We start from the raw sequence: 14,383 nt of genomic DNA, 5'->3' as shown, positions 1-14,383 counted from the left end.
TGTAGAATCTAAAGATTTTACATAGAATAATTCACACCTTTTTTGTTCTGCTTATTTCTGAATCAAATAAATCCAGAAATTGTTTACACACATTTTCAGCTTAAATGGGACCATTTCTATTTATTGCTGTAATTCTCCTCCCATTTCTGGCAAAGTTCTGTGGCTTTCCAACCCTCCAAGTTATTTACTTAAGAGTTCTCCAATGCCAAATTTTAAGCTGTTCAAATATTTGATAATTTTCCCAAATCAAATTTATATTGAAAATGATAACTAACATCTCAAATAATTGGATTTCTAATTTTAGTACCTTGACATATCCTTCTTTTATGTAAAGAAGAAAAATACATAATAAATTGTTGGTCTGCTTCTAATTCTGCTTCTAAGACCCCTTCTGTTTTGATCATCACGTTAGGTTAGCTTGCATTGCTTAACAGCTGTGGTCTATTTACATAATCATTGTTTTGTTTGAGACTCACACTGGTGTAATCCCCACTGGATCGAGCTCTTTTTCCACTCCGCCCCCTCTCCTGGTCACATCCTGTTTTCCACCTTTTAATCCCCACTGGTTTGAGTGCTTTTTTCCTTCTCCCCACCCCCTATCCTATGTACTTCCTCTTCCTGACACTTCCACCTCAGGAGATATATAAAGGACAGGATTTTCTAATGATTAGAGATTGATTGATTGCACTGCATCGTCACTCATCAATAAAGACTGAACTGCGTCCCAGCTCAGCCATGAGTCCCTGGTGGTCTGTCACCTGCCCTCCCGCCCACCCATAAAGCTAGCCTGGCATCTGGCACCTGAACAGGGACCGGCAATAAATAAAAACTTTTGGACTTGGACTGGTGAAATAGCTCACTTGGATACTGAAATAGCTCACTTGGGTAGTTTAGCCATGTATACAACCTAGGTTTTAGCCAAGCCCCCACCATGTTTAAGTGCGATGGTCTCTTTCTCCCCCCCCCCCCCGGTTTCTAACTTAGAACAAACACACATAAAAAAAGTAAAAGCTTAGGAATTTAATAATAAACAGAGGCTACCTCAGTTTAAAGACCATTTTGTAAATTATCCCTAGCTTTAAGTCTAAGAATATTACTTTCACTAATTATCAGTTGCTGTTTCCCTTAGATAATAAAGGCACCTGTTTAACACATTCAGATGTGATATTTACTTGGGACCAGTTTTAAATAATTTCTACACATCTATTTGAGGGGAAATTCCAGAAAGCTCCAGGCTTCAAGCTTCTTTTCATTTGTATAACTGCTATCAACAAAATTCCACCCAGTCACCCATATGTAGCCCAAGTCAAATATTAAATGGAGATGTTTTCACTAGGCATTATTTTATTACTTTTTATGTTTTTCACCTTAAAAAATTGTGTATGAGGCTGGGCAGTGGTGTACCTGGTTAAGCATGCTTGTCACCATGTGCAAAGACCCAGGTTCTCAACCCTGGTCCCCACCTGCAAGGGGAAGCTTCACAAGTGCTGAAGCAATGCTGGAGGTGTCTTTCTCGCTCCCTCTCTCAATTTCTGTTCTATCAAATAAAAGAAGGAATAGGAAATAAATGAATTAAATAAAAAATTGTGCCAGATCATCAGCATAAGTCTTTAATTTTACTGTGAGTTTAGAAAATGAATAGGGCTGGGGAAATAGCATAATGGTTATGCAAAAAGACTTTTGTGCCTAAGGCTCTGATGTCCCAGGTTCAATCTCTAGCACCACCATAAACCAGAGCAGAGCAGTGGTCTGATTAACAACAACAAAAAACTCTGGATGAAGAGATCAAGGAACAGAAGAACACTGGGGATCTGCCAAGGCTGCAATAAATTTATAATGAAGTGATGAATGGAATGGTAATGTTTGAGCCAGGGCAGCATGTGAAGCCAAGAAGTTGGGCTTTATCTTCTTCCTCCTTAGCCTGGGACATTATCACAGGCAGCCCTCCACTCTCACCTTGGCCAAGAGTTCATCTGCAACTCCAGCACACAATATGGTACCAGATATGTTCTTGGTAGAGTTGTCTGTGTCCTTTCCTGAAAATGGCTCACTTACCCCTCATTTCTTCAGGGGTCTCAGACAGCTCTTTCAATCTCTTGCACAATTTTGTCCCTTTGCTGGATGAAAATTTTTTCACTTTCCCTCTATCTTTTCCCAGAACTTTGCTCAGCTTTGACTATTAATAGGTGGTGCCCAGGATTGAAGCTGAGTCCTCTCAAATGCAAGTCCTGTATGCTACCAATGTGATTTATCCCCGAGCACAGTCTTATCCCTGTAGACATGTGTCACCAGCAAGAAGACCACTGTGAAAGAGGGGTCCAGGTGATAGTATGGCAATATTTGGAGCTTCATTTTCTCTCTTTTTTTCTTTTGTCCTTCTCTCTTTGTAGTAAAACCTGGTACAAGTGGAGTTACTAATTCTGACTCTTAAATCAGTTTGGGTGACTTTGCCTCAACCCACTCCTATGCCTGCTTAGAAGAAACTGAGTCACCATATTCCAAAAGATCATACATATCTTAGTTGTGAAACCATACTTAACCCCAGCCCACCATACCACCACTACCTATGAGAAATGGGTTTTATTTCTTTATTGGGGAATTAATGTTTTACATTTAACAGTAAATACAATAGTTTGTACACACATAACAAAGAGAAAAGGGTTTTTATGTAGCTATCTTTGGCTATAGTCATGAAAATGAGCTCTTACAGAAAATGGAGAAACCCTCAACCCTATCATAGATTACAAATACTTAACAAATTCTTAAACCTCAATTTTTTTTGTAATCACTAGCCATTCATTTCTGAGCACATGTTGAGCAAGATATTTAGTAAAACTAAGGCTAGCTGAGGTCACCAAGTGTTGGTGTCCAGAAAAACATAGCTGAATCCAGAGAACTTGATCCTTAGTCATAACACTGACAACAATGTAGAACAGAATTACCTTGACTACGGAGATAGCAAAATGGTTATGCAAAAAAAAAAATATATATATATGCTGTTGTCTGGGAGGTAGTGCAGAAGATAAAGCATTGGATTCTCAATCATGAGGTCCTGAGTTCAATCCCCGGCAGCACATGTACCAGAGTGATGTCTGGTTCTTTCTCTCCACCTTTCTCATGAACAAATAAATTCTTTTTAAAAAATTAAGGGGGGGGGATGAGTATAGATCCTGAAAAAGGGTGACAGAGGACCTAGTGGGGGTTGTATTGTTATGTGGAAAACTGAGAAATGTTATGCGTGTACAAACTATTGTATTTACTGTTGAATGTAAAACATTAATCCCCCAATAAAGAAAAAAATGTTTAAAAAATTATGCTTAAAGCGCCAAAGGTTTCAGGTTCAACTCCAGCACCACCATAAGCCATAGCTGAGTAATACTTTCATAAAAACATGAGTGAAATTAACTTCAGAACTTGTTAATACCAGCACTGTCCAATGAAACTTATTATGATGGTAGAAATATTCATATGCACATTGTCCAATACAAATAGCTACTGTCCTCATACAGCTATTGAATACTTGAAATGTGACAAGTGTGATTGAAGAACTGAATTTTTCATTTAAGCAGACAAATGTCAATAGTCTATTGGGCATATCAGCTGTACAAAAAATTCCTATGAAAATTTCAAAATACTATAATTTAAGAATAAATTTCCAATATGCACATACTGGAAAGTCAAATACAACTGGTTAAAATGTTTCATTGCGACAATCCACATTTGTCTTTCTTGAAGCATACAGATGTTAAAGTCTTCAGGTGTAGATAATATAATGGTTATTCAAGGAGACTCTTATACCTGAGGCTTCAGAGCCTTAGGTTCAGTACGAGGCATCACCATAAACCAGAGCTGAGAGAAAAGAAAAAAAAGCTGAGTGTCTGGCTGGTGGTTCAACTGGTTGAGTGCACATTTTACAGTGTTTAAACCTTTGGTCCCCAACTGTAGGGAGAAAGCTTCATGAGCAGCGAAGCAGTGCTACAGCTATCTCTCCTAATCTTCCCTTTCCTTCTCAGTTTTTTTCTCTCTCTATCCAAAGTAAATAAATGAATAACACAGCAGATGCTAAAGTCAGACTTTCCCATTTCTCTGTTTATCCTCCAGTGGAATCCAACTCAAAATAAAATTCCATCTCACACCATAGCCAAAAGGGTCTTTCTTGCAAACATTTTCACTTCTTCCATTGCACCCCCATAGACAGACAGACAGACAGACACACACACACACACACACACACAGGATTCACTCTATTCCAGCCATACTGACTTCCTGGCTGTTCTTCAGACAAATTAAGCTCCTATGCACCTCAGGACCTTTGCACCTGCTGGTCTAACATGCTCCTCCCCAGATTATCCCATGGCCAACTCCTCACCATGGGGGTTTCAGTTTAAATGTCAGTATCTCAGAGTGGTCTTCTCTGACCACCTCATCTAAGCTTCATAGCCACTGTCTATGCCACCATCAGTTGATATCTTATTTACTTGTTTGTAAACTAACTGTGCCAGGGCCAGGTGGTGGTGCACCTGGTTGAGCACACATGTTATAGTGTGCAAGGACCTGGGTTCGAGCCCCCGGCCCCCACCTGCAGGTAGAAATCTTCACAAGTGGTGAAGCAGGGCTGCAGGTGTCTCTCTGTCTTTCTCCCTATCATCCCCTTCCCTCTCGATTTTCAGCTGTCTCTATCCAAAATAAATAAATAAATAAATAAAATTAAAAAAATTAAAAATAAATAAATAAAATAAACTACCTGTGTCTGTCTCCCCAAACTAGACTAGCTACAAGAGGGCCAGGTGCTTGGCTGCCTTGTTCTCCACCATGAGCAAAACAGGACAAAGCCCTGAATACCATGTGCTGAATGAGTGGAGGCCTCAGAAGTACTAGCTTTGGTACTTCTATCATGTTTCTCTCTTTCTCTCCTCTAGAACTACAGGAAGTAGGAGCTTCCTTCTGCTATTTTAGTTAATGAGAAAACCGTAAAAAACTGAGATGACTTTGAGAAACATTCCTGCTATTCCCTGTGAAATGCAATGAATTAAAGATGTCAAAATGAGATTCTGAGAACACCCAGAGTCTTTGTGATTATTCCACTGAGGCTGTAATTATGACCCAGAAAACGTGCTGGGTTCTCTAGTGCGGTAGTTTACTCATATGCACACATAAAAGAGGCAGCCCCTTGCAGCAGAATAAACTCAAGAGGCTAAGAGTGGAACTATCAAGCTTTAGCTAGAAAAGCAAATTATGCAGTCCTTTCTATTGCATCACCTAATTACCTATCCTTTCTGAAAATATTTTCCCCCAAAAGGCTGGCAGTTGTTCAAATTTCATGAATACTAGTCTGGGCAGCCTGGGCAAACCACTAACAAATAGGTCATAGAGCCTATTTGTCATCTGCTGTTTCCCTTTTTTTCTATAGTGAAAGAAGACCTGAATTTTGCAGTGCACAGGAATGCCTAAAACGAAGCCTTCATTTCTCAGTTTCCTTGCTGCTAGAAGTGGCTCCATTACTAGAATCAGCCAATGAAATATAGACAGTAAACTACATATAACTGCACGATGTTGTTAAAGGGAGAGGAGATGCCAATCCTCTTCCTTTCTGTTGCCTGGGGCGGACATGATGGCTGGAACTTCAGCAGTCACCTTGGACAATGAGGAGGCATACAAAGTATAGCAACACAAAAAGGAGAAAAATACTGAGCGCCCAATGACTATAAAGCTGTCATAGGTTCTTTTTTTTTTAAGATTTTTCATTTCTTTTTCATTTTTTAATCTTATTTATTTATTACTGGATAAGAATCAGAAATTGAGAGAAAGGAAAATAGACACACACCTGCAGCCCTGGTTCACCACTCGTGAAGCATTCCCCCCTGCAGGTGAGGGCTAGGGCCTTAAACCCAGGTCTTTGTACACTGTAATGTGTGCACTTAACAAGGTGCTTCACCACCTGGCCCCATCATAGGTTCTTTAGGTGAAGAGAACTGAATGTCTGTTAGAACCAACATTATTGTGGGTCTCTGTGTTTAGAATCTAGCTCCACAAAAAGGGGGCAGGGGTGAGTGCATTTGTCTGAGTATACACATTACCATATGTAAGGACCCAGGTTCATACATAAGGACCTTCTGGGAAGGGAGAGGAGTGACCAAAGCACTCCAAATATCCTGGGGAAATAGACAATGCCCTGAGGGCACAACATGGTGGAAACAGGCACTTCGAGAATGTCCCAACTTCTGGGGGGAGGGACTTCATGAAGCAGTGCTCTATCTATCTATCTATCTATCTATCTATCTATCTATCCATCCATCCATTTATCCATTCCCCCATCTCCTCTTAATTTCTCTCTGTGCTAGCAAATATAAGGAAAAAAAAAAAAAAGGTCAACTCTCACAGAATCTCTCCACTGAGATCACAGGAGAACCCAAGCACAAAGGCAGATTCTTTCTAGATATATGATGAAGTAGATTGTTTCATAAATATCCAACTTGTTGGGGCCGGGTGGTGGCACATCTGGCTGAGCACACGGCACAATGCTCAAGGACCCGGGTTCAAGCCCCTGGTCCCCATCTGCAGGGAGAAAGCTTTGCAAATGGTGAAGCAGGGCTGTAGGTGTCTCTCTGTCTCTTTCCCTTCTCTACCACCCCCTTCCCTCTCAATTTCTGGCTGTCTCTATCCGCTAAATAAATTTAAAAAAAAATTTTAATTAAAAAAAAAATCCAAATGGTTTTGAGCTGATGTTAAGTCCAGTGTGAGTGGAGTGGCGAGGGAGAAGCAGTAATCTGCTATATCCATGTGGATTGAGAAGGACACATTAAGACTAGTAATAAATAAGGATAATAAAAATGATGGGTGGGGGAGCCACTATAATAGTTACGCAAAAGATGTTGATGCCTGAGCCTTGGAGATCCCAGGTTCAGTCCTCCACCCACCCTCTGCACCACCATAAGCCAGAGCTGTGCAGTGCTCTGGCTTAACACCAACAGTGGTGGCTAACATTTATTGAGCACCACTTCAAGAGTTTTTATGGTTGTTGTTTCTACAATCTTATTTTTTTACTTATTTATTTTATTATTTATAAAATGAAAATATTGACAAGGCCATAGGATAAGAGGGGTACAATTCCACACAATTCATAAGAGGGAAGAGATGGGGTATGGAGCTCTGGTGGTGGGAATTGTGTGGAAAGAATTTTTTTTTTTTAACATGTTATTGTTCAAACATGTTAATGTTTTATTTTCACAACAATCCTGAGGTTTAAAGAAAGATCCTGGTCACACAACATCTGGATGATGGAAGAATCTGTATCCAGTATATGACTGCTGGGTAACAGCATCTTATCTTTACACTGCATCCAAATGGATCATCCACTGTACTTCCCTGCCCCACACATAAGAATAAGGCAGTCAGGCTCTCTTAAAGCATACAACTCCTTCAACAGGGAAATGCTTCACTGAACACTGACCCCACCCCATAAAAGCTTGATGTCATGGCAGTAATGCCCATTCTACTCCTAACACATGGTCAACCATGGACTTCTACTTGTAGATACACGATGCCTCTCCGTCATGAATTTCACTAGATATTTTCTTACAGCAATTCATTCACAACTGAAACACTATACTAGGAAAACAAAGTTGTAGGCTTGTTTCAGAACCTTTTCTCACATTTATCTACCACTGTTGCAAAATCGTTTTCCATGACTTATCCTCTCCTGGATTCATGTGTTAATAACATAATGCGTAATGAAATATGTATTAGCTCATCAAGTGGTTGCTATTCTATTAGATAAGATTAATGTATAGAGGAGTGAAATTTTGTTATTTTTTTTTTAGAAAGAGATTGAGAGTAGAGGGGAGAGAAGAAAGAGAGATACATTGCTTCACTACTCCTGAAGCTTGGACTAGGTCAGGGTCATGTGTGCACTCTACTGGGTATTGCTGGTTTGTTTTTTGTCATCAATCTCAGGAGTCAAGTTTTGTTGTTGTTGATTTGTTTTTTGTTATCAATGGGGCTTCTCTATGACTTTTTTTTCAGACGGAAAAAGAGAGGAAGAGACATAGCAGCACTGATAAAAGCGGTGAAATTTGGGTTTGAGTTCATGGCAAAGAGGCATGCTCCCAGCTGAACTACCTCATTTGCCCTGGAGCTAAGTTTATTAAAAAATATTTTTAAATGTTTTTTCTTATTTTTTTATATTTATTTATTTATTCCCTTTTGTTGCCCTTGTTTTATTGTTGTAGTTATTATTATTATTGATGATGATGTCATCATTGTTGGATAGGACAGAGAGAAATGGAGAGAGGAGGGAAAGACAGAGAGGGGGAGAGAAAGATAGACTCCTGCAGACCTGCTTCACTGCCTGTGAAGCGACTCCCCTGCAGGTGAGGAGCCAGGGGCTCGAACTAGGATCCTTACGCCAGTCCTTGTGCTTGGCACCACCTGCGCTTAACCCGCTGCACTACCACCCGACTCCCTTTTTTAAATATTTTATTCATTTATTCTTAGATAGAGACAGAGAGAAATTGAGAGAGGAGGGGGGGATAGAGAGGCAAAGAGACAGAGAGACACTGCAGCCCTACTTCACCACTTGTGAAGCTTCCTCCCTACAGGTGGGGGTCAAGGGTTTGAACATGGGTCCTTGTGCACTGTAATGTGTGCACTTAATCATCTGTGCCACTGCCAGGCCCTGGAGCTAAATTTTATATTAAGTAGGGACATCTCCTATCTACATATCAGATGACTTTCTTGGTGGGAAAAGCCTCATTACAAAATAGGTTTAATGGTGTTATGCATGTACAAACTATTGTACTTACTGTCAACTGTAAAACATTAATCTCTCAATAAAAAATAAATTTAAAATAAGAATATAGTTCACCCAGTAGAGTGTAAGCAAAAAAAAAAAAAAGGGGGTTTCACAAGTAGGAGTAGATCCCATAATGGTTATTCCAAGAGATGCTTCTGCCTGAGACTCCGCAGTACTAGTTTCAATCCCCTACACCGCACACCAACATCAGCGAGAGCTGAGCAGTGTTCTCTAAAAAAAAAAAAAAAAAAAAAAAAGTTCCACTTTGCATAAAATTTGCTTAGCCAAGTTATGTGACCGGTCTATTTTAAGTTCCAACTTCCCTCCCTCTATAAACTGAGGAAATAGTTAATTTCTCAGAGTGATTTTAGAAAGCCAGTAAGATGATACAACTTGCTAATGTGTTGTCTCCTTAATTACATACAAGTGCTCCTTAAGAGGCAGCAACTTTTATAAACCATAATCCACATATATCAGATGAGTGAATGAAGGGCTCAAATGAACCAACATGTTCAGATACCAAACAACTTCCCAGCATAGAAAAAAATGAATAAAATAACAATCAGACCTATGCTTACAGGGAAAATGAGTTGATCTTGCTAATTTTAAATCCAGGCATCTTTTTAAACTGGCCATCTCTAAATCTTACTCATCTTGACTCAGCAGAGTGTACCCCACTACTAACTAATGTGGGCACTTACTTCATTAGCCCTCTCTTGATAATTTTTCTCCCCAGCCTTTTCCCAATTATCATTATTCTCTATTCTTAGATTGCTTTAATGATGGTTTCAAGTCAAGGACATTAAGTGGGATTTGTTTCTTTTTATTATTCATTTTATCTTAATGGATATAAAGTAATCGTGGTGAACATTTCCTTTGATCTTCTCTAATCTCCACCAGTAAATATTTATGCAAGGTACAGGCAAGAAACAGAGCTTTTTTTTTTTTTTTTTTTTGCCTCCAGGGTTATTGCTGGGGCTCGGTGCCAGCACTATGAATCCACTACTCCTGGAGGCTATTTTTCCCATTTTGTTGTCCTTGTTTTTGCCCTTGTTGTAGTTGTTACTGTGATTGTAGTCATAGCTGTTGTTGTAGCTGCATAGGGCAGAAAAAAATCGAGAAAGGAGGGGGAGACAGTGGGAAGAGAAACCCCTAAGGAATAGCTTTTAAAAGTCATTAAACACGTGAGTCAGGCAGTAGCGCAGCGGGTTAAGCACACATGGTACAAAGCACAAGGACCAGCATAAGGATCCTGGTTTGAGCCCCTGGCTCCCCACCTGCTGGGGAGTCACTTCACAAGCAGTGAAGCAGGTCTGCAGGTGTCTATCTTTCTCTCCCCCTCTCTGTCTTCCCCTGCTCTCTCCATTTCTCTCTGTCCTACCCAACAACAAGGACATCAATAACTAACAATAATACTATAATAATGAACCAACAAGGGCAACAAAAGGGAATAAATAAATAAATATATATATTTTAAAAAGTCATTACACAAAGGGAGGCTGGACAACATACTCTATTTTTCACCTGAGAAAGATGGGACCTGAAATTGGGGCAGCTTGGAACATTCCTACTCGTGACCACAGAATGTGAACTCAGATCTACAGGGATGCAGAGGTCACCTAGGCTCCCAAGCTGAATATGGGCCCTGGATCAGATCAAATCAATGGGGTTTACAGTCAACAATATTTACACACCTTTCCTATATTTGGGAGCTACTTTCTTCCCTGATGCAGCTTTCTGGCCCTTTTTCCAGCCATGACATCATCTCCCCAGACAATAACATAATAAAGAATAGGAAAACTATCAGGGGAGGGGATGGGGTACAGAGTTCTGGTGGTGGGAACTGTGTGGAGTTGTACCTCTCTTATCCTATTTTTTGTCAGTGTTTCCTTTTTATAAATAAAATTTAATTTAAAAAAAGTCCTTCAGATAACATATAAATTTAAACTCTTTTAAATAATTTTTTTTATTTATTCCCTTTTGTTGTCCCTCCATATCAGATGTCAGGCTCAGGGGAAAAAAAAAAACTAGTATACTCATGAGCTCTTTGGAATATAACCAAAATAGGATTATTAACTATCTACAAAACAGAGACAACCCCCCCCAACTCTTCATATGAACTTTTCCAGCCTTTACATTCACGATTAGTTAACAATTTGTCTGGCTATATATGTTAACTCTTTTTTCAGCCACCAGATTCCAGATGCTACCATGATGCCAAACAGACTTCCCTGGGCAGACAACCCCACCAATGTTTCCTGGAGCCCCACTTCCCCAGACCCCTGTCCCACTAGGGAAAGAGAGAGGCATGCTGGGAGTATGGATCAACCTGCCAATGCCCATGTTCAGCGGGGAAGCAATTTCAGAAGCCAGACCTTCCAACTTCTGCATCCCATAATGACCCTGGGTCCATACTCCCACGGAGTTAAAGAATAGGAAGGCTATCAGGGGAGGGGATGGGATGCAGAGTTCTGGTGGTGGGAATTGTGTGGAGTTGTACCCCTCTTACCCTATGTTTTTTGTCAGTGTTTCCTTTTTATAAATAAAAGTTAATTTCAAAAAAGTCCTTCAGATAACATATAAATTTAAACTCTTTTAAATAATTTTTTATTTATTTCCTTTTGTTGTCCTTGTTTTATTGTTGTAGTTATTATTGTTATTATTGATGTCATCATTGTTGGATAGGACAGAGAGAAATGGAGAGAGGAGGGGAAGACAGAGAGGGGGAAGAGAAAGATAGACACCTGCAGACCTGCTTCACTGCTTGTGAAGCAACTCCCCTGCAGGTGGAAAGCCGGGGGCTCGAACCAGAATCCTTATGTAAATAAATTTCTTATGTGGCTTAAAAAAGTCATTACAACCTTTGCAGCAAAGCCATTCTGCTGTTGACTGAAAAATAGTCTTGATTACGTATTCATGAAACCCAACTGAGTCAGGCTGAGTTCTCAGAAACACATCTCCTTTAAGAATTTACTCCTTCACGCATTATCTTGTGCACTTTCTAGTTGCTAATGCAGGATACCAGTAATTCTATTTAAAAAAAAAAAATCTCCCAAATACTTGAAGCAAATCCAATATGTCACTATTGCAGGTATTTTACCCTAACCCAAGTCCTGACACCAAAAGCAAAAGCAGCAAACTTCCCACTAGTTCCAGTACCCACTTCCCAGGAAAGGGTCCTTAAAAAATATATGCTTACTGTGATTTTCCAAGTGCATTTGCTATTTGGAGGATACACTCCAGGAAAACCTTCGCTGCCAATAAATCCGGACTCTCCAGTAAAAATGCCACCACATGTGAACACAGGTCTGGGGAAATAAATGAGGAAAGGAAGCAATTTGAAGCAAGAGCTCATAATCTAATGCCAACTTTAGAAAGTAGTAACCTAGTCGTCCAGATAAAGTTGATATTGATTAATAAATGTGTGAGCTGTTAAAGGACTTTGAAAGCTTGCTGACTCTTAAAATATTTAAACTATAACTTGATGAAAAATTCATTCCATCTGCCATCTGTCACCACTACGATAATGGATCTATCCATCCATCCTCCATATGCAATCAAATCCTTTATGCAGTGGTAAAATGATGGAAGAAAATGGAAATTTTAGCTAGATGAGTGGAAGAGGTGCTGAAAGCCAGGCAGGCTGAGAGGCGTGGCTTTAAATACAGAAAAGAAGGAGCTGGGTGATGGCTCACCGGGTGGAGTGCATTCCTTACCATGCTCAAGGACCTGGATTTAAGCCTACGGTCCACACCTGCAGGAGTGAAACTTTAGCAACAGTGGAGCAGTGCTGCAGGTATCACTCCTTTGTGTACCTTCCTCTCTGTCTCTCACCCTCCATAAAAAATAAAAATTAAAAAGTGGCCACAGTGGTGGAGTTGTGCACTGAGCCACTGCGGCAAATACAAATAAATAATAAATATAAATAAGGGTTAGAGAGATAGCATAATGGTTACGCAAAAAGAATCTCGTGGCTGAGCCTTTAGGTCCCTGGTTCAATCACCGGCACCACCATCCGCCAGAACTGAGCAGTGCTCTGACTATAAATAAAATTTTAAGTAAGTAGACAAATAAATGCAATCGGCAGAGTGGAGAAATGCCTGGTCCTCCTCCTCTTTTCTGAAAAGGGCTATTAGTAGAACTGCTCTTCGAAAAAGAGAGGTTGATGGTGAGGGAGGTGGAAAAGGAGATGCCCCAGTTGACCGCGGGGAGGTCCTCTAAGGGGCTGGAAAAAAGTTAATTCTCCGCGAGCAATCCGGGCGCCACTGACCTCTCCCCGGGAAAGAAACAGAAGGAAATCATAGTCCACACATCTGGGACTCAAGAGTGTCCCTCAAATCTCATAAGCATTCGAGGAGAGGAGAAGTAGATCAGAGTGACCTGGTCCTGGGGTGCTCAGAGCCGCCCCCGGGTTAGCGCGGGGAGAAGGAGATGCCAGGAAGCGAATGGAGCGGGGAGTAGGGGAAGGGGGACCGGCAGGGTCGCGTTACCTCTCCCCGGGCTGTGGCCGCGAAAGCCCGGCGACCAGCAGCAGGCAGAACGGGACCCAGGCGCCCGCGCCCCTCATGGCCGCTGGAGACGCGCGGGACTCGCCCCCCGGCCGGCGCGCCCCCGTGTGCACACCGCGCGCCCAGGCGCCCCCGCGGGCAGAGACGCGCGCTCGCCCCTCGCTCTCTCGCTCGCCGCCGTGGGACCGCCCGGGAAGCTGGGTGCGCGCGGCGGCCGCGGTGGGGGCGCTTTTAAAGGCGCTCGCGGAGCAGCCCGACTCCACACTGAATTCCCCCGCGAGGAGTTGCTCTGGCAGCCACAGACCACTGCTGAATATCCCGTTTGTTCTCCGGCGGCGAGAGGGGGCGGCTCCCCGGCCCCAGCCGCCTCCTCCCCTGGGGCGCGCGGGCGTCGCCTCCTTGGCACCCTGGGAGCCACAGCCAGGTCACACCCGCCTGCAGGGGCGGCGGGGAGAAGGATGAAAGAGGAGCCCCTGCCGAGTGGTACCCAGATGGGACCTGGCTCCTAGATCTGTGAGCCATTCAACCCAGCGGAGGGGGTGGGGGGCTCTTGGTTTGCTTCTGGAAGTGCTTTTCCCTAGTTGCTTAACGGGAAGTGTTATCAGCGATTGCTGATTGCTGAAAAACCTGGAGTTCCTTCTTTATTTCTATCTTCTTCAGACTTCCGAGATATAAGGCAAGAGAAACTGGAGAGGGATTCCATCATATTTAATTGCCGCTCATCTTTCTTTCTCTTTCTTTCTTTCTTTCTTTCTTTCTTTCTTTCTTTCTTTCTTTCTTTTTTTGAAAAGGGAGGAAAGCCATAGGGATTTCAAACAGCCAGCCAGGCTCTGCACCCTGAGGATGGTGGAATTAAGGGAGCTAATGTGCTGGCTTAGCTGGTCCTCTCTGCATAGCTTTTTAAATTAATTTAATTTTAATTTATTTATTGGGAAATTAATGTTTTCCATTCGACAGTAAATACAATAGTTTGTACATGCATAACATTTCCCAGTTTTCCATATAACAATACAACCCCCACTAGGTCTTCTGTCATCATTTTTGGACCTGTATTCTCCCACCCACCCACCCCAGGGTCTTTTAC

General features: G+C 41.7%; 1 protein-coding gene across 1 annotated transcript in view; it reads right to left on the bottom strand.

Annotated features, from left to right (window-relative positions):
* Nucleotides 1–13,731, bottom strand: part of PCOLCE2 (procollagen C-endopeptidase enhancer 2) — a 91,215-nt gene extending 77,484 nt beyond the window's left edge. The window contains exons 1-2 of the mRNA XM_007524072.3: nucleotides 13,282–13,731; nucleotides 11,991–12,099 (exon numbers count right to left, since the gene is read on the bottom strand). Of these exons, the coding sequence (XP_007524134.1) occupies nucleotides 11,991–12,099; nucleotides 13,282–13,358 (186 nt within the window). The 5' untranslated portion in view covers nucleotides 13,359–13,731. The remainder of the gene's footprint in view (nucleotides 1–11,990; nucleotides 12,100–13,281) is intronic.
* Nucleotides 13,732–14,383: the final 652 nt, after the last annotated feature.

The sequence above is a fragment of the Erinaceus europaeus genome, chromosome 9, assembly GCF_950295315.1.
Source record: "Erinaceus europaeus chromosome 9, mEriEur2.1, whole genome shotgun sequence".
NCBI classification, from domain to species: domain Eukaryota; kingdom Metazoa; phylum Chordata; class Mammalia; order Eulipotyphla; family Erinaceidae; genus Erinaceus; species Erinaceus europaeus.
Note: the sequence above shows the minus strand (reverse complement) of the source record. Positions and strands in the feature narration are given on the sequence as shown.